At 45.8% G+C, this 25,095-nt stretch overlaps 1 protein-coding gene across 1 annotated transcript in view; it reads left to right on the top strand.

Annotated features, from left to right (window-relative positions):
• myom3 (myomesin 3) overlaps nt 1–25,095 on the top strand; it is a 125,270-nt gene that overhangs the window by 65,530 nt on the left and 34,645 nt on the right. Inside the window, exons 20-25 of the mRNA XM_085962979.1 lie at nt 2,366–2,480; nt 5,850–6,006; nt 7,751–7,857; nt 8,627–8,671; nt 13,378–13,514; nt 23,804–23,948. Of these exons, the coding sequence (XP_085819105.1) occupies nt 2,366–2,480; nt 5,850–6,006; nt 7,751–7,857; nt 8,627–8,671; nt 13,378–13,514; nt 23,804–23,948 (706 nt within the window). The remainder of the gene's footprint in view (nt 1–2,365; nt 2,481–5,849; nt 6,007–7,750; nt 7,858–8,626; nt 8,672–13,377; nt 13,515–23,803; nt 23,949–25,095) is intronic.

Below are 25,095 nucleotides of genomic sequence, written 5' to 3'. Positions count from 1 at the left end.
CTGCCCTCTCAGGTGGACGTAAACGATCCCACGGCACTATCTCTAAGAAAAGCTAGGGAGTAATCCCCGGTGTCCTGGCCAATATTTATCCCTCAATCAACATCACTAAAAACAGATTATCTGGTTATAATTACGTTTCTGTTTGTGGGAGCTTGCTGTGTGCAAATTGGCTGCCGCATTTCCTACATTACAGCAGTGATGACACTTCAAAAATACTTAATTGGCTATAACGCACTTTGGGACGTCCTGAGGTCGTGAAAGGCGCTACAGAAATGCAAGTCTGTCTTTCTTCTTTCTGTTACAGAGAGGCGTAAAAAAATAAAAAATACCGTTTACCATTTACATTCACATATAAGCAAGACCAAAAATGTGACCCCAAAAAATATTCATGACTCGTACAAGATTATATGTTATAACATTACGAAGCTTCTAGCCAGCAACATTCTCCCCTTCACTTCCACTTTATCGGCAGGGTGCTGCTGCTGGGGGGCACTGTCTTTGCTGGAAGGAAACCAGCCAGGAGGGAAACCTGAGGGAGCACAAGACCTACATACAAGACATACTGCCCCCTCCTCCACCCCCTACCCTCACCCAAAGGGGGACTTACATACAGGGCAAGAAAATAACAACACAAGGTACTTGCAGAGAATGTTAATAAGAAAATAAGAACATAGGAATTAGGAGCAGGAGTCGGCCATACGGCCCCTCGAGCCTGCTCCGCCATTCAATAAGATCAGGGCTGATCATCGACCTCAACTCCACTTTCCTGCCCGATCCCCATATCCCTCGATTCCCCTAGAGTCCAAAAAATCTATCAAATCTCAGCCTTGAATATACTTAACGATTCAGCATCCACAGCCCTCTGGGGTAGAGAATTTCAAAGATTCACAACCCTCTGAGTGAAAAAATTCCTCTTCATCTCAGTCTTAAATGGCCGACCCCTTATCCTGAGACTATGACCCCTAGTTCTAGACACTCCAGCCAGGGGAAACAACCTCTCAGCATCTACCCTGTCAATCCCCCTCAGAATCTTATGTTTCAATGAGATCACCTCTCATTCTTCTAAACTCCAGAGAGTATAGGCCCAGTCTATTCAAGTAAGTGTTACTGCATTCCAGACTTTATATTTAACATATATTTCTTTGCGGCTGTGCACCTGAGTTTAAAGTTAACAGTAATGATCAGCCTGACCACTGAACCAGGGAGGTTCTGAATTTGTATTGACTCAGTTCAAAGAGCTTCAGTAAAGGTCTTTCTGCATGCTGGCACTTCTGATGTCCCAGTAAAATATTCCCCTTTATTTTTGCTCCTGGGGGAATGATTTCCGCTGTACGTTGTGTTTTACAGACGCTGAAACCAGCTCTTCTGATGGTGCTGGGGATCGCAGCAATTCAACTAATGGAATATGAATGTGATCCCTTTCCTTATCCATTTTTTAAAAAAATGTAGTTTCCCTCCTGATCTAGTCGCAGTTGTATAGTTCACTGTGTCTTTTTATATGGGGCATACGATGGCCTTCCTGGGGAACCCTGTGACCTGTGGCGAAGGGTGAATTTGCAGTCCTCTGCCTTCTAATCACCGGGAGAAAATATGAAAAGCGGGCAGAATGTTTTTTTGCTCCGATTTGCAGGTGTTCACTCTGGAGCGTTGCAGCTTATTTCCTGGGAGAAGAACACACCTGGTATCATGTGCGCTGAGGACTTCGGTGGTGGTTATCCTAAATTTGTGTCGGCGCTGCTGATAATGACCAAATGATGAGGGAGTAGAGAAAAAAAAAATAACATTTACACCCGAGAAGGTGCCAACACCTAGAATCATAGAAGCATAGAAATTTACGGCACGGAAGGAGGCCATTCGGCCCGTCGTGTCCGTGCCGGCTGAAAAAGAGCCGTCCCAGCCTAATCCCCACTTTCCAGCACGATAGCAAAATACTGCGGATGCTGGAAATCCGAAATAACAACAGAAAACGCTGGAAAAACTCAGCAGGCCAGGCAACATCCGTGGAGAGAGAAACAGAGTTAACATTTCAGGTCGAAGACCTTTCAGAGTTCTGAAGAAGGGTCTTCGACCTGAAACATTGACTGTTTCTCTCTCCAAGGATGTTCCCTGGCCTGCTGAGTTTTTCCAGTGTTTTCTGTTGTTATGTCCCACTTTCCAGCTCTTGGTCCGTAGCCCTGTAGGTTACGGCACTTCAAGTGCATATCCAAGTACTTTTTAAATGTGATGAGGGTTTCTGCCTCTACCACCCTTTCAGGCAGTGAGTTCCAGACCCCCACCACCCTCTGGGTGGAAAACCCTTTACAGCAGTGGCGTTAAAGTTACGTTTACATGTAACCGAGTTGTTTTTTGTTCAATTTTAACGAAGATTTCACACTTGGAGGAAGGCAAAACCTACATTTTCCGCGTGGTTGCATTCAATTCAGCCGGGACCGGTGAGCCATCATTACCCTCTGACCCTGTTCTCGTGGTAACCAGACCAGGTATGGTGTCTTTCTGACTGTCTGGGGGTCACTGATTTCTATCTAAGTTTTTACCGCTATCTAAAGCAAAAAATGCGCTGAATTGTCTGTTGCTATCGTTAGTGGCATTGAAATGGAGGAGCCCAGAGAATAGGAGGGTTGGATCCAGGCTCCACCCCATAGTATGCCCCCTGCAGGAATTAAGGTGGAATTGCACTCCTGATGTTTGTAGAGCCAATAAAAAAGGACTTGCATTTACATAGCGCCTTTCACAACCACCGGACGTCCCAAAGCTCTTTACAGCCAATTAACTACTTTTGAAGTGTAGTCACTGTTGTAATGCAGGAAACACGGCAGACCAATTTATGCACAGCAAGCTCCCACAAACAGCGATGTGATAATTGTTGTGTATGTAACCTGTTCCACCTTAAGAGAGCTTAAGCCAGCCAGTTCATTACTGCTAGCGTCTGAATCGGACTCCTGTTCGGCCACCTTGTGTACTTTTGCGTATTTTCCTTGTGGTGACTTCTTGTTGCTGGTCTTCTTCCCTGACCTGCATACTCTAGCTATGTGTCCAAGCCTACCACAAGTTCTACATTCTTGGTTTTTAAACCAACACTGGTTCTGATCATGCGTTGTCTTTCCACAACGATAACATTTGCCAGAACTCACACCCAATTTGTGTGCACTGAGCTCCGGTGACCGTAGCTGCATTACTGCCATGCCTCTCGCTGCGGCTTCGTGTGCTGCTGCCATAGTGACCGCCTTCTCAAGCATCAGCTCATTCTCCTTGAGCAGTCGCTTTTGTGTATCCTGTTTAAATAAACCACACACAAATTTGTCTCGTAGTGCATCTGTCAGTCCCGTTCCAAACTGGCAATATTTCGCTAATTTACGCAATTCCAGCAAATATTCAGCATTGCTTTCATGCTGTAGCTGCCTTCTGTCATAAAATTTAAATCGTTCCGCTAGCATCAGCGGCGTGGGGTTTAGATGATCTTTCAGGACAGTAACAATCTCATCGAACGTCTTATCCGCCGGTTCATCTGGTGATAACAGGTGTTTCAATTGCCCGTATGTCTTCGCACCCATTAAATTTAATAATGTTAGAGCTTTATCTTGGTCACGAATTTTATTGGCCTTACAATAATTTTTTACTCTTTCAACATATATGGCCCAATCTTCGAGGTCACTATCAAAGGTGCTAATATTCCCGTGTTTAGGCATTGTAGATTTGCAATTTCTCAGATTTTCTTTTCTTTACTTGTTATCAAAGATGGCGGCTTCCCGCTCTTGCCGTCGTCCTCCGCCCACAAAATGGCGGTTTTCCCGCGCTTGGCGGTCTTCACCCGTCCCCCGACGCCGTCTCCCTTCAGCCCCCGAGTGCGGCCCTTATCTTCGCCGCGATCGCCCGAGTGCGGCCCTTATCAGCGGATGCGATCGATGGCCCGGCTGCGCCTCGCACTTGAAAGCGGCCCGGCCCTTATCAGTGCTTGCGATCGATGGCCCGGCTGCGCCTCGCACTCCAAAGCCCTTATCTCCCGATCGCAATCGATGGCCCGCGCTGTGCACCGCGGCTCTCGCGCCTTCAATTTCTGCAGCCGCTGCCCTTTCAGCCCGAGTGCGGCCCTTATCGGTGGTTGCGATCGATGGCCCGGCTGCGCCCCTCACTTCAAAGCGGCCCGGCCCTTATCTGCCGATCGCTATCGCCCTGTACCTCTGTCTTCCCCAGCCCTGTCTTCTACTCCGGTTCACAAGCTGATGGAGGCTTCAGGGCCCTAATGCCTGTCGCTTCCAGTGGGGTGGTGTGGTTTGAAACCTCTCTTCAACCGCCGTGGAATAACTGCCGCAGGGTAAGAACCTGACTCGTCGCCAGTGTTAAGTCTGTGAATTATTTAGTTAATTAAGACACAGACTAATAACAATAAAAACAGGTCTTTACTGGTTGGAGGTAGGGACTATACTGAATACAAGATTACTGCACAGTGCTTATATACCGGTGTGTTCACCCCCGGTATTACGTCTACAGCAGCCTGAGAAAGTAGTACATCTCTTAAGGTGGAACAGGCTTAAGCTCTCTTAAGGTGGAACAGGTTACATACACAACAATAATGACCAGATCATCTGATTTTTATGCTGTTTTTTTGAGGGATAAATATTGGCCAGGACATCGGGGATAACTCCCTTGCTCTTCTTCGAAATAGTGCCATGGGATCCTTCACATCCACCTGAGAGAGCAGACGGGGCCTCGGTTTAACTCCTCATCTGAAAGACGGCACCTCCAGCACTCCCTCAGCACTGCACTGGAGTGTCAGCCTAGATTTTTGTGCTCAAGTCTCTGGAGTGGGAATTGAACCGACAACCTTCTGACTCAGAAGCGAGAGTGCTGCCCACTGAACCACAGCCGACACGAAAACATGAGAATTGTACCATTTGTGAGTTTAGTGCACAAAGATTGGTACTTTCACTCCACATAAATGAAAGACTTTGAACCAACTTGGTCTAATTAACTAGTTACTGGAAAGAGACTAATATTAATCTATAGGGCTAGAAATTCGGTGCATATGCGCCTCCCATTAGTGCCTCTGGGTGGCGCTAACGGGGCGCAAACGACTTTTCGCTCCCGGGCGCGGCGCCGCTAACAACTCCCGCTAAATTCAGCGGAAGTTTAGCGGCAGCGGTAACCGGTAGCGCCCCGCTCCGCTGTGCAGACATCATCATGCGTGTCGCCCCGTTTTCGCCCTGCCTGCAAAATTGGCCCACGCCCCCGAATCTGCGCCAGGCGATGACAGTGACCGATTCAGGGGGGCGGGAACAGAGCGGCAGGAGGTTCACGGGGCAATAAGTAAAGGGGAGGTGGCGGGCGGGCGGGGGGGGAAAAATCAGCCGATTTACTTGTCGTGGCCCGTTGCGTCTTTGAACGCGGGTGCCGCGATCTGGCAGCCCGGCACCCTGCTCCCTGGTGGCACAGGTAGGGCCCCGCAGAGTTGTGGGCTTGGGGAGGAGCCCTTCCATGCGGCAGCGCTACGTGGCCCAGTGCGTAGGGCTGCAGAACGCACCGCCCCGATATTCGGGGTTAGCGCTCTAAGAAGGAAGTGGAGCTTGGATTAATTAGCGTTCCACCTCCCTCTTGTGGCGCTAAAACTGAATTCAGCGATTGCGGCACTATTATTCGCCAGGTGCTAAATTTAGTGCCCAGGCGATGTTAGCGACCCAAAAATGGTCGCTAACGAATTTCTCCCCCTATATCTTTACAAGAATATTACACTAGACTAAATTGCACATTTCCTTGTATTACATTGTATTTGCTATTAGTAAACTAATAAATGATTCAGGTGGAACAATTGTATAAATAAACACGACATGAAGCAGGTCTGTTACTTTCCGCAGATACCACAGAGATAGATATCGGTGTGGACGAAGATGGAAATATTTTCATGGCTTTCCAGAACCTCGAGGCCGCTGATGCACCAAAGTTTATTTGGTCCAAGGACTACGAAGAAATTGCAACTCCTGAGAGGGTGCAGATTGAAACAAAAGAGGACAAGTAAGAATCTGGAAAATTCGGGAACTTTCAGTCTCAAAATGAACCCTGAGCAATAAAACAGAATCAGATCAACAAAGCAGTGATCAAGCTGCTCACGTTTCCCTCAGTCTGGGGCTCAGGTCCCAGTGCTGACGGATGCTTAAATGTGTGCTAAATTATGTAAGCTCTATTCATAGAATCAGAGAAATTTACGGCACAGAAGGAGGCCATTCGGCCCATCGTGTCCGCGCCGGCTGAAAAAGAGCTCTCCAGCCTAATCCCACTTTCCAGCTCTTGGTCCGTAGCCCTGTAGGTTCTGGCACTTCAAGTGCATATCCAAGTACTTTTTAAATACAATGAGGGTTTCTGCCTCTCCCACCCTTTCAGGCAGTGAGTTCCAGACCCCCGTCCACCCTCTAGGTGAAAAAGTTCTCCTCAACTCCCCTCTAATCCTTCTACCAATTAATTTAAATCTAAAAAGTTAAAATTATTTTCCAGCACTGTCTGGATCACTAGGCAATATTCCTTAAATTCAACAGAACCAATCCCTAACTTTATTGAGGGTGCTAAGACCCACTCACTTACCCTTCCAGCTAAAGGGAAATACTTGCAATAAGCAATCACAATGGCAGCGCAGAGCGTGAAAGAGACTAAAATTTCTATTTAAAAAAAAAAGATAATGCTCTAACAAACTGTGTTACTGCAGTTTCTTTTATTCATTCACGGGATGTGGACGTCGCTGGCAAGGCCGGCATTTATTGCCCATCCCTAATTGCCCTCGAGAAGGTGGTGGTGAGCCGCCTTCTTGAACCGCTGCAGTCCGTGTGGTGAAGGTGCTCCCACAGTGCTGTGAGAGAGGGAGCTCCAGGATTTTGACCCAGCGACGATGAAGGAACGGCGATATACTTCTAAGTCAGGATGGTGTGTAACTTGGAGGGCAACTTGGAGGTGGTGGTGATGTTCCCATGAGCTTGCTGCCTTTGTCCTTCTGGGTGGTAGAGGTCGCGGGTTTGGGAGGTGCTGCCGAAGAAGCCTTGGCGAGTTGCTGCAGTGCATCTTGTAGATGTAATTGCAAGAAATATGAATTGTTTGAACAGAAACGAATGTTCTAATTAATTAACCCTGCATTCTGCTAATGTAGGTGGGCAGTTTAATGTGAATTGTGTGGGTAATAGTTATCGAGCGCACATGATTGCAATTAGTGCTAAATATTGGATAGTTCATTGCTAGTGTAGTCAGTTTTGGGGATTCAATAGTGCACATTAACAGTGAGAGTCTTTGAGACTGGAGTTGCAGTGGTTTTAAAACTGGTGGTTAGACAATAGCATTTTAATGTCTTGCAGTTTAACCTGAAAGGAAGATTTTTTTGATTGCTATGTGTTAGTGACTTCATAAGAATATTAGGAAGATTTGCCCTAATTGCTGATTCTAGCAAATAGTAAATACATTCAATTAGAAACCTATATAGTTTAACTGCAAAAAGTCAATATGGAAAATCTTCGACCAGTGACCAGAGGAAATCTTCCCCCCTCCCCTTCCCAACCCTCCTTCTGAAGCCCAAGACTTGTTTATTACTGTACTGCAAATCAAATTTCTGCTTTGACTTATTTTAAGCACTTCTTTGCCTCTATGAAAGCATGCAGGACCATTTCTAAAACACTGTTCTGCATCTCCATCTCTTGCGTGACGTACCAATTAGAAAATGGAACAAATGTACCAACTTCAAGAGCTGCCTATGTTGACTATGAAATCTTTCTTTTTCCAGATCTAAACTTATCTTGATTGACCCTTCAGAAGAGGATTTGGGCACTTACTCTGTAGTGGTAACCGGCACTGATGGGGTTTCATCCAGTCACAATTTAACAGACGAAGGTATCTCCAATCTTACAAGAGACAAATTACATAGGATTACACAGGATATACGGCACAGAAACAGGCCATTCGGCCCAGCCAGTCCATGCTGGTGTTTATGCTCCACTCGAGCCTCCTCCCGTTTTTCCTCTTCTAAATATATCAGCGTAACCCTCTATTCCCTTCTCCCTCATATGCTTGTCTAGCCTCCCCTTAAATGCATCTATACTATTTGCCTCAACCACTCCCTGTGGTAGCGAGTTCCACATTCTCACCACTCTCTGGGTAAAGAAGTTTCTGCTGAATTCCCTGTTGGATTTCTTGGTGACTATCTTATATTGATGGCCTCTAGTTATGCTCTTCCCCACAAGTGGAAACAGTCTCTCTGTATCCACTCTATCAAAACCTTTCATGATTTTAAAGACCTCTATTAGGTCGCCCCTCAGCCTTCTCTTTTCAAGAGAAGAGACCCAGCCTGTTCATCCTTTCCTGATATGTATACCCTCGCATTTCTGGTATCATCCTTGTAAATCTTTTCTGCACCCTCTCCAGTGCCTCAATATCTTTTTTATAATATGGCGACCAGAACTATACGCAGTAGTCCAAGTGTGGTCTAGCCAAGGTTCGATACAGGTTTAGCATAACTTCACTACTTTTCAATTCTATCCCTCTATAAATAATCCCCTAGTGCTTGGTTTGCTTCTTTATGGCCTTGCTAACCTGTGTCGCCACTTTAGTAAATGAGTAAATCTTTTAAATTGGAAGTCTAAGGTCTGAACCTTTCTTTCAGAGCTGCAGACACTAAAGAAGCTGAGCCATCAGAAAAGAAACCCAAGTGAGTATTTCCTGCTGTTATAACTTTTCTATTCTATTCGATTGTTGAAATATGATGATGATATCAGTAAGCCAGAAAGGGCAACCCAATAACCAAAGATAGAGCCATTAGCCAATTAATACCTGGTTCCACCTAGCTCTTCCGATGTCCTCCGAGACACTACTGAGAAAAAGTGTTAATAAGAAAGGTTGAAAATCTACCACAGACTTGTATGCAAAAAATTTGAACTGAATTTCAGGTGTCATGAGCCTGGCTTGCCTATGTTGTTTTACCGTGAGGAGATCATACATTAATGGAAAGGTCTGCTGTAATCCTTACGTGGTAAAACATTGCCGACATCTGTCATGTTGCACCATTGTGATTGTGACTGCTTTTCAAATACTGTAACCACAGAGAGCAGAAGGATCAATTCACTCATAGGTGACGATATTTTACACTTCAACAAATGTGATTTAAAGGTAGCTTTACTAGATATCATGGCCTTAAATTTCGGCCTCGTTTTTCAGGCACTAAATGGCCTCCTAAGCCTCTAATATGGCGGGCAGGAAGTGCGTGTTCAATATGAGTCGGGAGTGCGTTACCCGCCATATTGATAAAGGCCATAAGTGCCCATACCTGAAACAGGCGCTAGCCCCTTTACACATACAACTGAAAGGCCTAAGGCCTGTTTGAAGCCTCCACTGCAAGATCGGTTTGCCCTGAAGAGGCGGTCGTTGGTGCCAGCTGCACTCAGGAAAGAAAGGTCTATGTGCGGCCTAGCGGGCGCTCCTCCAAGGGTCCTCCTGTTAGGCGGCAACCAACAAGGTTTAAAAGTGTTTAAAATATACTTACCTGAATGTGGAGCTGGGAGGAGCAGGAGGGCCCCTCCCGACCCCACATTCAAAGCACGTGAGCCATTGGCGTCCACCGCTCTCCCCACCAGTAACCGCCCCATCCCACCCCCTCGACCCCCGCTTCTACCTCCCAAAAATGGGCGTCTTCGAATTTCTAGGCCCAGGTTTTAACTCAGTGGAGAGTACTTTGAGATTGGACTGTATTCTTTGTTATTAATCTAACCCGTGTAAATGCCTACCCTTGGAGTATCGGATGTGGCCATTTTGTTACATTTAATTCCTCAATATTAGCCTATTGCTATCATTCTTTAGTTATGTTTGCTTGTGTACAAATGATAAATAGACACGTTGGGGGGGGGGTTCAATGTTCCCGCTAATTTTTTGTGCGTGGTCCCTTTAAATTGCAGCTGTCTTTCACTCTGCCAGTGCATTTCACACTTCATCTAGAGCCATTGTCTGTTTCTTTACCTCGTCTCACCTTGAATATCTCTTAATGTCTCTTCTTTCATCCCCTCCCCCATTTCCCAGCCCCCAAACTGCCTTTTGTTTCATTTCCTGCCTTTTCTCTCAGTTCTGACGAAGGTCTTCGACCTGAAACGTGGACTCTGTTTCTCTCTCCACGGATGTGGCCTGGCCTGCTGAGATTTTCCAGCGTTTTCTATTGTTATTTCGGATTTCCAGCATCCGCAGTATTTTTGCTATCGTCCCTTTAAATTTGTTGCGTGGCCGCACTAGCGTGGTGTGTCTTCCAGCGGCAGGAGCTGGTGAGCGGCCTGCGCGGGACCTCATGGTTGGTGCACACTACTGCACGGCCGCGCACCTTAGGGGGAACATTGATTGGGGGGGTGGGGTACATGAATGGCTTAGTAACATTTATTAACTCTATGCTGTAAGCATTTGTTTGGGCATTCCAACATGCTGACTAGCATACACCTTTCGTTTTGCCAATTCTCATTCAGAACAACAGTTGGGGAGCCTCGCTGTAACAAAAAGTCTGTAGTTCTCTATTAATAACGTGGATTTGTAACCGAGAACAACATTTGCTTGAGCTACATTTTGTTACAGTCTTGCACCTCACTTTGAAACATAGAAACATAGAAGATAGGAGCAGGAGTAGGCCATTCGGCCCCTCGAGCCTGCTCCACCATTCAATGAGATCATGGCTGATCATCCAAATTCAGTACCCTGTCCCTGCTTTCTCCCCATATCCCTTGATCCCTTTAGCCTTAAGAAATATATCCAACTCCTTCTTGAATATATTTAATGGCCCAGAAATTAGGTTCGGGGGCTTGCCGCGCGTGCAAGCCCCCGATGTGCACTCACCCGGCACACCGACATCTGAAGCCTGGGCCTGCTTGGAATTCCTGTCACTGGCCCGGTTCAGATGTCGGCGCGCTGTGCTTACCTGATCCAGCGGCGTAGTTAGTTCGATGTGCTGGCTGGGATCAGGTGAGTACTGTGCAGCCAATCAGGGGAGGGGAAACTTCATTCATGAGTTTGATAGTAAGAACTGTCAAATTCATGAAAAGTACGGGCGCCCAAAAGACTAGTTTAACTTTAAATAAAATTTTAAAAAACATCCCAATAATTAAATAAACTATAAATAACTTTTAAAAACTATTTTAAACAATTAATCACATTTTTGAAAAAAATAATTTTTTTAAAAATCGGGACTAAAACTACACTTACCTTACTGTAAAGTCCTTAAAAACAATAAAGCTGTGGAAAAAATGTTATAATTTTAAGTAATAGACCACTTACCTTAAAGAATGAAGTCCTTACGTCTCCTTTTTACGAATGTAAAAAGGAGAGGCCCTTACTCAGGCGCAAACCTGTGGGGGAAAAAAAGGAATTTCAGCGCGCACGCGCAGACTCCTGCGCGCACACATTCAGAGGACAGGAAATGCCGGTTTTCCGCGCATGTGCTGTGCATGCTGAAAACCGGCACTTCCATCGGGCCCACGCGTGAGTACCCCGTCCGTGCCCACGCGTTGGGCCCGGAATTACTGGGCCAATGAATTGGCATCAACTGCCTTCTGTGGTAGAGAATTCCACAGGTTCACCACTCTCTGGGTGAAGAAATTCTTCCTCATCTCTGTCCTAAATGGCTTACTCCTTATCTTTAGACTGTGACCCCTGGTTCTGGACTCCCCCGCCATCAGGAACATCCTTCCTGCATCTAGTCTGTCCAGTCCTGTTAGAATTTTATAAGTTTCAATGAGATAAGATGAGATAAGACACATGAATCTGTGTAAACAATGTGGGAATTGCCTTCACATTTCAAATGTCACACTTTAAAGAATCAAATGTATTGAAACAAAGGAAGAAAGCCAGGAATTTAATGCTGGGTTTTTTTCCCTGACCCGGAGCTGGAAATTTACGAGCAACTTCAAATCTGCAAACTTTCATTGTCAAACTTTTTGTTACAATGAGTCTCTCCAACTGTTGTTCTGAATGAGAATTGGCAAAACAAAAGGTGTATGCTCTGATTGCTCTGTTTACTTTCAGCAATCAGGCCTTGCGATCTTAAAAAGACGGGCCTCCTTAAATACAAATCCACCCCTGGTTGCAAAAATAATAACTTGCGCCCTCCTGTTATTGATTTATTGTGAGCAACGTCACAGGGGATCTGCTAGCAATACACATAATAACGCTAAAATGATAGAACCACGATAGGGTTCCCCCTGTCCTCACCTTTCACCCCACCAGCCTCCACATTCAACGGATCACCCTCCACCATTTCCGCCACCTCCAGCATGATCCCACCACCAAACGCATCTTCCCCTCCCCTCCCCTTTCAGCATTCCGTAGGGACCGCTCCCTCCGCGACACCCTAGTCCACTCCTCTACCACCCCCAGCACCCCTTCCCCTTCTCCTGGCACCTTCCCATGCAAGCGCAGGAGATGCAACACATGCCCTTATACCTCCCCCCTTCCCACTGTCCAGGGCCCCAAACACCTCTTCCAGGTGAAACAGCGATTTACTTGTACTTCCTGCAATCTAGTATACTGTATTCGCTGCTCACGATGCGGCCTCCTCTACATTGGGGAGACCAAACATAGATTGGGTGACCGCTTTGCGGAACACCTCCGTTCAGTCCGTAAGGGGCACCCGGAGCTCCCGGTGGCCTGTCACTTTAATTCACTGCTCCATTCCCACTCAGACCTCACTGTCCTCGGCCTCTTGCATTGTTCCACGGAAGCTCAGTGTAAGCTCGAGGAACAGCACCTCATCTTTCGATTAGGCACTCTGCAGCCCTCTGGACTCAACATAGAGTTCAACAATTTCAGATCATAACCTCGGCCCCTATCACATATATTTTCTCTCTTTTTAATCCACACTTTCGTCTGGGCTTTTTTCTTCCCTCCCACATGGCAGCTGTCCTTTATTCTGCCAGGGCCATTCACACGTCATCCAGAGCCATCCTTTGTTCCTTGAATATCTCTTAATGTCTCTCAATGTCTCTTTATCTCTCCTGCTTTCTATCCTATCTCTGACCTTCCCTGTTGTTCTTTCATCCCCTCCCCCTTTTCCCAGCCCCCACTTGCTTTAAAATCTATCCCTTTTCCTGCTTTTTTTCCAGTTCTGACGAAGGGTCTTCGACCCGAAATGTTAACTCTGTTTCTCTCTCCACGGATGCTGCCCTGGCCTGCTGAGTTTTTCCAGCGTTTTCTGTTGTTATTTCGGATTTCCAGCATCCGCACTATTTTGCTATCGGAAACAAAATGTACTTGGCCTTGTGCTAAACCGTGACACACACAGAGATTATTATTGCCAGTAATGAAAGCTCGGGTGGCTTTGACATTTATTTGTGATTTAAATTTTAAAAAAGCTGTTAACGTTAGTTCAATTGGTTTTTGTGTTATTTTCAGTAATTAACGTGAAGTCTGACTGGGCTGTTGAGCTGCTGGAGAGGGGTGCCGCTCGACTCTGGTTGCAGGTTGAGAGTTTATCTTCAGCTGCGCAGTTACGATTCATCTTTAATGAGAAGGAAGTCTCAAGCACTCCGGTAACCTTCACTCCACAGTTTAAATCTACAATATTTTATTTGCAACTCCATTACCCTGTGGCTTTTTGAGGTTTTTTTTTTGCTCGGTTAAGTAGTGGGTTTTTTTTTTAACGCAAGACCCCTGTTGCTACTTTTTAAAAAATATTTCACCAAGATGTACTTAGGCAAATCTTCAGTTATTGTAAATTGTCACCGCCTCTTTCATTGATCACGTTTTAGGACAGTCTAGAACTTGAGGGGGTCACAGCGGAACGGTAGCATAGTGGTAATGTTACTGGACTAGTAATCCAAGAGGCCTGGACTAATGATCCAGAGACATGGGCTGGATTTTCTCAATGGGGAGCTTTTGGAGGCGGGACTCCCACTTGTCGGGTTTTAGTCCCGCCTCCATCGACTTGTGGCCAACCCACGTTATTTTCCCTTGATTGACTTTGTTAAGCCCGCCCAGCGGGTTCAGCAGGTCAATTAAGGGAAAGCCAGTTACAGGTGACATCAGCGAGTGCCGTTTCATCTGTCAAGAGCTTTTGACAGATGAAATGTCAGCGTTTGACGGCTCTGTGAAGCTGTGAAACACTGACAATCTGTCCTCTGAGTTGAGTCCTTCTACTCAGGCTCAGTTAGAGATCTCTCCTGAGCAGAAAGCAGAGGCTGCAGCTTTTGACAGTTCAGCGGCCATTCTGCTTTCTGTGTCGGTGAGATGAGGGACTCCCGAGACCTGAAGGGAGGAAGCCTGCAGGAAGAAGTAAAGGTAGATAAAACTTATTAAAACACTTTACACTCACCTCACACATTCACCTCTCCACACTTGCACCCATCACTCACCTGCACACCGGACATCTCGACCCCTCCGACCTCTGCAGACCCACGGCCCGCCTCGCTGACCCTGGCGAGGTTCGGTGCCGTCGGGAAGGCCACACTTCAGGGCTGAAAATAGGGAATCTCCAAAAAACTGCACTAATCCCCTTCCCGCCTCGGGGAGGCGGCTCCCAGTGCGGGTCGGGTACCCGCCTCCTGGGAAGATGCCATGGAAGCGGGTTGGGGGCGGGATGGGTACCCATCCCCAGATTCTGCCATTTTCCCGGCAGACTCGCCTCCTCAGGGCTGGTAAAATTCCCCCCCATGAGTTCAGAATCCCACCACGGCAGCTGGGGAATTTAAATTCAGTTAATTAAATACATCTGGATTAAAAAAGCTAGTATCAGTAATGGTGACCATGAAACTACTGGATTGTTGTTAAAAACCCAGCTGGTTCACTAATGTCCTTTAGGGAAGGAAATCTACTGCCCTTACCTGGTCTGGCCTTTATGTGACTCCAGACCCACAGCAATGTGGTTGACTCTTAACTGCCCTCTGAAATGGCCCAGCAAGCCACTCAGTTATACCAAACTGCTACAACAAAGTCACTGTTGGGAGTACCTTCACTGCACGGACTGCAGCGGTTCAAGGCGGCGGCTCACCACCACCTTCTCGAGGGCAATTAGGGATGGGCAATAAATGCCGGCCTTGCCAGTGACGCCCACATCCCAGGAACGATTTTTTTTTAAAGTCTTGGAATAAAGGGTTGGCCATTTAGGACTGAGATGAAGAGAAATTTCTTCGCACAAAGGGTTGTGAATTTTTGGAATTCCCCACCCCAGAGAGCTGTGGATGCTCAGTTGTTGAGTATATTCAAGACTGAGATCGATAGATTTTTGGATACTAAGGGAATCAAGTGATACGGGGATAGTGCGGGAAGGTCGAGCTGAGGTAGAAAATCAGTCATGATCTTATTGAATGGCAGAGCAGGATCGAAGGGCCGGATGACCACCTCCTGCTCCTAATTCCTATGTTCTTATCTTATCTTCTCCGTCAATGGTCTAACTGTTATTCCTGTAGGTTTTGACACTTACGATCTACAAGCTGTCCTTACAGAGATGTGTTCTTATCACTATCAATTACGCACATGCAATAATCTGCTTAATGGATTTATCATAGTTTTGCACACTCAACCAAACTCTTCCAAATGGTGGCTACTACCACACAGACTGGAGATTTATACATGAAAGCAAATGGTAACTTTATTTACAAACCAATAATCAGCAAATACCATTACAATAGGCGTGTAACAGAAGCACAATGACAACATCATTACTGGGTTAAGTACCACAGTAATTGTGATGAAATATATGCCTTCATCAGCCTATGTGTTTTACCTGTGTGTTTCACCTGCTTGTATTGTGTGAAACGCCCCCTTTTGTTCCTATTGTGTGTATTGGCTACGCCCCTGTCTTTTGCCATATAAAGGTCTCAGGAGCTGGATGAGTCATTCCTACCAGACGCCCGATGTGGGAAGACCTGTAATGCTGCTATGTTCTTAGTGATTAAAAGCCTTAGTTGAATCTTTTAAATTCCTTGTCTTTGAGTTATTGAAGGCACATCAGTAAGGACAGCCTCTGGTTTCTCTCGGGTCTGTCAATTTGCCAAACAATTGATATTGCACTATTAATATCACTGTCTTGGTTCCAACTCAAAGCTTAAAACTCATTGGGAAACTTTATGATCTGATTTCATCAACAGCTGTTGAAAGGACTCCAGCTCTATCTGAAAGCTTCTAATTTCAACTTGTTCGGTGTCCAAAAACACCCCATCTGGGACCTCTTAGATGTTGGTCTCTCCTGAACAGATAGAGCTCGTCTTCACAAAATGCACGTCTTAAATTACAGGCCATCAATTGAGAGATAAAAACATTTTGCACGTACATGTCAAACACACTAACTGTCAATATGGATCAGACCAGTTCTGTTTGATCAAAATAACCATCTGCTAAATAAATCAACAAACAGATCAAAGAAATACTCTGAATGCTAGTCACAAGACAAACAACCGTGGTTATGTTACTAGACTAGTAATCCAGGGGCCTGGGCTAATAATTTGGAGACATAAATTCAAATCCCTCCACGGCAGCTGGGGAATTTAAATTCAGTTAATATAATAAATCTGGAATTTAAAAAAAAGTTAGGATCACCATGTAACTATCGGATTATCATAAAAACCCATCCGGTTCACCAATTTACTTTAGGGAAGGAAATCTGCCGTCCTTATCCGGTCTGGCCTATATGTGACTCCAGATCCACAGCAATGTGGTTGACTCTTAACACTGCCCTCTGAAATGGCCAAGCAAGCCACTCAGTTGTACCAAACCACTGTGACAAAGTCAGCACTGTGGGAGTACCTTCGCCACACGGACTGCAGCGGTTCAAGAAGGTGGCTCACCACCATATTCTCAAGGGATGAGCAATGAATGCCGGCCCACATCCCATGAACGAATAAAAAAAATATCTAAAATACTTTGACATATGCTTGAGATTCTTTGTAATATTTAGAGGTGAATGAACCACTTTATAATTTTACAGGAAACTTTCTTTTATCCGGCATGGACGGGACCGACGTGGTGCCGGTTCATCAAAAATTCCGGATATAGTAAAAGATACGGAGCCGAGAGCTCCGTATAAAGCAACAAACCCTGTTGCTTAGCAACAGGTTCAAAACAATGGCCACAAGTTGCAAGCGTCTCTGTAGCTTAGCAACAGCTGCAGCCACACCCTTGCACAGCAACACATGGAGCAAGGCAAGTAATAAAAGTTACCTGAACCTACTCCTGAATTTTGCCGGTTAACCGACATTTCCGGTTATTTAGGGGCCGGTTAATCAAAAGTTTCCTGTACAGACAATATTCAAAGCTGACATTTTGAAGAAATTAAAACAATTTCCATGATCACTGGGGGTGGGAGGGGGAGGGGGGAATTAAAAGGGAATTTTGAGCTTGCCCGTCTAAATATTTCTGATTTCTGATTTAGTTCATTTTTAAATTTGTTTATTAAAACAAGGACCTTTTACCTCTGGCTAATCATTGCAGCTCTTCAATTATTGAAATAATGATCTTGCTGGAATGACCTCACAAGCTTTATAAATCTAGCTTCACCAGAGATATCCAGTTACCGTCAATGAGTTTTATTGTTTTCCTCAGTGAAAGAAAGAAAGACTTGCATTTCTCCAGCGCCTTTCACGACCACCGGACGTCCCAAAGCGCTTTACAGCCAATGAAGTACTTTTTGGAGGGTATCCACTGTTGTAATGTAGGAAACACGGCAGTCAATTTGTGCACAGCAAGCTCTCACAAACAGCAATGTGATAATGACCGGATAATCTGTTTTTTTTGTTATGTGACAATGTAGATCGATAATTTTTCCACAGAACGGAAGTTATTCAGACTGATAATTAAAAGACAACTTTTGGGACCCACCCGTAACATTGGCATTTACATTGCATGGAGATTTTTTTTCTATTTCTGGACCCACAGTTAACATTTGCTGTCTGATGGGGAAGCGCATTGCCATTCCACTCCGCCTACTAATTCACATTGACCCGGAATTTGCGGTCAGTGGCGAAGCAAAGTCGCTCGCCGCCGGGCCCGAAGTAAGCTTCGCACAAAGGCCTCGCGATCTCTTTGGCGAGAAGTTCGGCTCTTCCGACACCTGGTTGAAATCAGCGCAGGTTAATGGGGAATCCCTAACGCGAGCTGCTGTGACGTCAACAAGCTGTCGAAGCAGCCAATCACAATGCAGAATTCTCACAGATAGTGAACAAGGAAGTAAGTTCCTTTGATTCCAACTTTTTTAAAATGTTAGCGAGAGCAAAACAAAGATTGAGGCTCTCACACGGGGAAAAGGCAAACCTGAAATAAAGATGAATATACTTTTTTTTAAATGTTTACATTTTTTAAAATTTTCTTAAAAATATTAATTTTTATTAAAATGGATAAATTTGACACTCCACTCCACTTCAGGGCCATAACCTTTGTTTAGCTGTCAATACGCTGTTAAAATTCCAAATAAACCTAATCCAAAAGGGTCTAACTTTTAGTGGGGAATTTCCAGCGATATTACTGCGGAAGAGCCAAAGTTTTCGTCCGTTTTCATGATTTGACAGATTTCACTGATTGCTGACTCTGTGGGAGGCGGGGCCACAGCGCAGCCAGTGTCGGAGCAGTGAGCGACTGACCACAGCTTCAGGACTTCCGCGTTTTGATGCGCGCACGCTACACCCTGAAGTTGCGGTCAGTTTCAGAGGGGCAATGACGGCGAACACTGTTCATTCACTGTTATTACCCACCGCAAATTCTGACCCATTAGTTTCTCTGTTCCTGTGCCTTTCTCTTTCTCATTGTGCACTAAGATCTGGCTTAACGCTGCCTTTTTCCATCTCCCTACCCTCCATTACTCTTTTATACAAACTGCAGCTACTATTACTATTCCCATCCCGATCACTTTTTGCTTGTGTTTATTTACTTTAGTTGTGTTTGGTTCTTTTTCTATTTTAAGATTTAAGATATCTCTCCGGTTTCCATCTAGTCAGTTCACTCAGCCTGTGAGCTCTAAGCTGATCCACTTTGCACCAAAATACATTAATAGCTGTAACTAGGCTCCCCCGGGGCCCAGTTGGTAAAGGCAGGGAGTAACTGAACATGCCAGAGTTCAGTTACTGCTGCATGCTAACCTCAGTCAGGCTTGACCCAACAGCAGAGGTCCCTGGCTCCGACCTCCCTCGAAGACAGTGGACGGCGCTCAACCCAATCCGCACGGGGCGCGGACGATGCAGCCACCTGCTCCACGAGTGGGAGAGGGGGGACTACCCGAAGTGAGACTGTGGCCATGAGTCCTAGACCGTGGAACACATCACATTGACCTGCCCACTGAGATCTGTGGCGGGAGGCACCTCATTTCCCCACTTGGATCTCAGGAGGCCGTCGAACGGAGAGCCAAACTAAACATCCCATTAGAAGCTTTTCCCGTCATATGAAACAACAAATCGGGATGGCACTGTTGATGCGGCAGTTGGCCTCAGCTGGGGATGGGGAAAGTCAACCAGTGTTCCTTCCCAATCCGGCTTTCTATCCAGTGACCCCTGCTGGAAGTACACAAGTGTGTCCATAGAGTGACGACACCATTGAGCTCAGCTGTGATCCCTCGTGCTTCACGATCAAATGGTGATCAGATGGTGTCAGCTGTGGCACTGTGGGTAGCGCCCTCTCCTCTGAGTCAGAAGGTTGTGGGTTCAAGTCCCACTCCAGAGACTTGAGCACAAAAATCCAGGCTGACACTCCCAGTGCAGTGCTGAGGGAGTGCCGCACTGTCAGAGGTGCTGTCTTTTGGATATGATGTTAATCCGAGGCCCCATCTGCTCTCTCAGATGTAAAAGATCCCATGGCACTATTTCAAAGATCCCCGGTGTCCTAGGGCCAATATTTATCCCTCAATCAACATCACAAAAAACAGATTATCTGGTCATTACTACATTGCTGTTTGTGAGAGCTTGCTGTGCGCAAATTGGCTGCCGCGTTTCCTACATCACAACAGTGAATATACTTCAAAAGTACTTCATTGGCTGTAACTTGCTTTGGGATGTCCTGAGGTCGTGAAAGATGCTGTATAAATGCAGGTCTTCTTTCAAGTAGCTTGCCAACACTCACCATTCAGGCTCACACAGGAGGACTCACCATTTGTCCACGGTACTGGAGGCTGCTACATGGAACTGTATCCAAGCAGGAGCTGACATGTTCCGGAGTGAAAGAGGGGAGAGAATTGGCAAGAAAAAAATTAATACAGGAAACTTTCGATTAACCGGCCACTAAATAACCAGAAATGCCGGTTAACCGGCAAAATTCAGCAGTCGGTTCAGATAACTTTTTTTACTTTTAGTTACTTTTTTTTACTCAGTTCTGGCTGTGCAAGCATCTAACTGAAGCTGTTGCTAAGCTACAGAGATGCTTGCAAGCTGTGCTGATTGTTTTGAAGCTGTACAGGGTTTGTTGCTTTAGACGGAGCGCTGAGCTCCGTATCTTTTAACTATAGCGCTCAATTCTCCGGCATTGTTGATAGACCGGCACCAGCTCGGTCCCGTCCGTGCCGGATACCAGAAAGTTCCCTGTAATTGCAAGCTAAAAATACCTTGTGAACTTGAGGGGGAGCTGTAGATAGAAAATGTCCACAGGCACAACCAATTCTTCAATCAACAAATCACTGTGGTTATTGTGACTGTTAATGCATAAAAATAATGAAAGACATAAAAACAGAAATGGTGTGAAGGTGGTAGGTCATAGAGCAGACCTGAATTTGACATTTTTATGTACACTAATGATCCATTGGAGAAATCAGACGTGCCCTAGGTTACTAGGGTCCCTCCAATATGTATGAATCAAATGATATCTTGAAGCTGATAGTAGCTGTGAGCAAACATACTGCATTCTGCAAAGATCATTGAGTTTCAGTCAGTTTTGATGGTTATTTGTGCATTTAAATTGAATGTTGAGGGCAATTGCTTTCACTACCGTTTTGAATCAATGTCAAACTTGAATAATAAAGTTGATTTTTATATTGGGCCAGATTTTGCTGTCGGAGAGAATTTAACAGCATCCGCCTTTAGTTAGACATGCCCCTTGTACGTTTAGGATTTCAACATTTTTTGCGCGGCAAGTTGCTGAAAGTGCGAGCTGATAACGGCGCCGCGAGGGGAAACCAGGCATCTGGGACCTGAGTGAATGGAACAAGCAACTGTGTAGCTCCTTCACCAATCAGATTGAAGGATTGTGAAATTAACAGCGCAAGGAATGAGAAGGAAATATAAAATAGAGTGGGTGAATTCAACGCTAAATCAGGTATAGAAAGAGAGGGAAAGAAAGATTGGATTAAGAGAGAGAAAAAGAGACAGAAAGGAAATTAAAACACAATTTACATTGTAAATTTTACACGTTTTAAATTTCCAACAACAATTAAAACCTGAAGGAATGAGACTCCAGATTTGTAATCCAGTGCCAGAGAGGTTGACTGGACGAAATTAACATTTGTCAGATCATTAAAAGTGTACTTTGACTGAAATGACAAGACTTCACTTTCTGTGGCGGGTTTAGTTCGTATCCACCGCGCAAATACAGCAACTTTGCGCCGTTCAATGCATCTCAATGGTGAGTCCGGCAGCGGAATATTGTTTACACGAAGATAACGGCGGAGCGGCGCATCTCGGGGAGCAACCTTTGGATATTGGCGCTTAACCGCACACCTGCTCATCGCTGTACCGTTTACGCATAAATAGCGCCGAGCGCCATTAGCCTCACCATTATTTTGACAGCAAAATCTGGCCCATTATGTTATTCTTTTTCTCCTTTATTTTCTTTTCTTAATTTCTGTACAGTTTATTCTTCATTGGTTGCTTTGACTGGAATCTGACCTCATTTTAAATTAGCTCTCTTGCCACATTGGGTAAATATTTAAAATATTCGCAGCCGTTAAGGCGTTTTTGGCTTCAAGGCAAATATTACTGTGTCTAAAAAATCAGGGCATGTTGATGATATTTCGTCCGTGAGAAAAGCAGAATAATATCAAAGGTAATAGCAAATAATCTACTGTGACTTATTTTTAAATGTCTGGGCACTCTCACGAATGGCACGATCTCAATATGAGTTTACGTTTGCGAAGATGTTTGCCCGAGAGTGTCCAAATTATGTTTAATGTAAGAACAAATCACAATCAACCTCCCCTTTAATCTGCTCAGCCGCGCAGCCGTCTCGAGGTCCCACGCAGCCGTCTCGAGGTCCCGCGCAGCCGTCTCGAGGTCCTGTGCAGCCGTTTCGAATTCCTGCACAGCCGACCCGAGGTCCCGCGCAGCCGGTGAGCCGGCTGCACCGTGCAAATAACCGCGCGTGTGCGGTAGTTTGAATGGGCTGTGCAGCCCGTTAAAGGGGCCGCGTGGCCCAAAAGAAATTTAGGGGGAAGATTGATCATAATACTTAAATGGTTATTCCATCATTGCATATTGAATTGTGTAAAATAGGGTCAGAAGAGATGGGTTAAATCCCATCCTAGTTGTTTGATTAAATAATCCGAGTTGCTACTCCAGTGCGGTACTGAGGGAGTGCTGCATTGATAGAGGTGCTGTCCTTTGGATGACATGTTAAACAGAGGCGTTCCCAAAAATCACAGGGATACCTGAGAGAGCAACACTTGGGAGAAAAATCATCCAGGCATTCAAGAAAATGGTGCGCATTTAAAAAAAATTTCTCCGAACGCTTCTGCTTATTGGTGACTAATTAAGAAAAACTCCTCATCAGAGAGGATGGTGACCGAAAACCACTGCCTGCCCAATAGTGCAACTTAAAAAGTACAAAGAACATCTTAAAACCGTGTACAGCTGCTCGAATGTCATTATTTCAGTCCAGTTTCCTAATCCATAAATCCACACCAATTACTTAGCGCCCAGGTCCTGCTCTGTTCCCGCCCATCACCAATTCCTGAGGGGCTCCACATGAACAGCCCTTTCCGATGGGAGCTTAATTCTTATATGGTTGTCGTCGTATGTATCTTCATACTGTTCCCTTTAGGGGACTGTATGAAGTGGTGGAAGGATTTCTGGCCACGATTAACGCTCCTTCTGTGACCGTAACCATCTTCGTACCAGCCATTAGGGTGGTTAGTCCTATGGCAGGAGGGTTTTACGGGCTCCCACAACCCATACGAGGGGGGGGGGGCACCCACACACGCAAGTATCCCGCTGGATGTCAACCCAGAATTTAGAGCCGGAGCTCCGACTCCACTTGCCGGGACTGTCTGGAGCGGGGTTCGAAACCCTACGCCTTCTGGCCCAGCGGCGGGGATGCTACCGCTACGCCAAAGGCCCACTCCCTAATATGGTAATCAGGCTTCCATGGTGTACATGGGCCCCTGACCATAGGGTCCCTAAAATTGACCTCACTGGCTATAATGCAATCAAGCAAATTTGTTTTTTTCCGCATACGTATTACAAAAACAAGAGGGTGCCCGCAATTTGAAGAGAAAGAGAGAGGGGACCACTGGATGCCCCAAAGCACTTTACAGCCAATGCAGTACTTTTTGGAGTGTAGTCACTGTTGTAATGTAGGAAACGCGGCAGCCAATTTGCACACAGCAAGCTCCCACAAACAGCAATGTGATAATGACCGGATAATCTGTTTTAAGTGATGTTGATTGAGGGATAAATATTGACCAGGGCACCGGGGAGAACTCCCCTGCTCTTCTTTGAAATAGTGGCCGTGGGATCTTTTACGTCCACCCGAGAGAGCAGACGGGGTCTCGGTTTAACATCCCATCCGAAAGACGGCACCTCTGACAGTGCAGCGCTCCCTCAGTACTGCACTGGGAGACTGTGACAAGGAAATAAACCAACAATCAGAGAAGGTCAAAAAGAAAATGATTTTTAAAAATGGACTCTTTTTCACACAGGCTCATAAAATGAATTTTGATAAAGCCAATGGCATTATCGAACTGATCATTCAAAACTTCTCCGAAGACGATCAAGGCTCTTACACTGCCCAGCTGCAGGATGGAAAAGCCAAGGGTCAGTTCACATTGGTCCTGATTGATGAAAGTAAGTTAACATCTACTTGTTTCATTTAATCATGTAATTATACTGCCATCTTTGTAGTCACTCATCCAACAGTGTGTTGAATTTTCATGTGTGACACTATTTAAGAAGGCAATCTCACACCCCATTCCTTCCCACATGCTGAATCCAACAGTGCACTAACTTGGTGTCCTATTTAACTTCAAACCTCATGTCCTAATCCTCAACAAACCACTTATTTCTGCCTCATCTTCCCTCACCTCACAGTTGCTGAAACCCTTACTTTATTACCTCCAGACTTATCCACTCCAATCCATTCCATGCTGTAATCTACATAAAGCTTCAAATCATCCAAATTTACAACACCCACAGCATGTCCAGCACTAAGCCCACTCCCCTATCACTCCCATTCACCCACAGCATGTCCAGCACTAAGCCCACTCGCCTATCACTCCCATTCACCCACAGCATGTCCAGCACTAAGCCCACTCGCCGATCACTCCCATTCACCCACAGCATGTCCAGCACTAAGCCCACTCACCTATCACTCCCATTCACCCACAGCATGTCCAGCACTAAGCCCACTCACCTATCACTCCCATTCACACACAGCATGTCCAGCACTAAGCCCACCCACCTATCACTGCCATTCACCCACAGCATGTCCAGCACTAAGCCCACTCACCTATCACTCCCATTCACCCACAGCATGTCCAGCACTAAGCCCACTCACCTATCACTCCCATTCACCCACAGCATGTCCAGCACTAAGCCCACTCACCTATCACTCCCATTCACCCACAGCATGTCCAGCACTAAGCCCACTCACCTATCACTCCCATTCACCCACAGCATGTCCAGCACTAAGCCCACCCACCTATCACTCCCATTCACCCACAGCATGTCCAGCACTAAGCCCACTCACCTATCACTCCCATTCACACACAGCATGTCCAGCACTAAGCCCACTCACCTATCACTCCCATTCACCCACAGCATGTCCAGCACTAAGCCCACTCACCTATCACTCCCATTCACCCACAGCATGTCCAGCACTAAGCCCACTCACCTATCACTCCCATTCACCCACAGCATGTCCAGCACTAAGCCCACTCACCTATCACTCCCATTCACCCATTTACCTTCAATGGGACCCCATTCCCCAATAAAT

Source organism: Somniosus microcephalus, chromosome 20 (genome assembly GCF_052327205.1).
Source record: "Somniosus microcephalus isolate GS21.2 chromosome 20, FLI_Smic_1.0, whole genome shotgun sequence".
In the NCBI taxonomy this organism is placed as follows: domain Eukaryota; kingdom Metazoa; phylum Chordata; class Chondrichthyes; order Squaliformes; family Somniosidae; genus Somniosus; species Somniosus microcephalus.
Note: the sequence above shows the minus strand (reverse complement) of the source record. Positions and strands in the feature narration are given on the sequence as shown.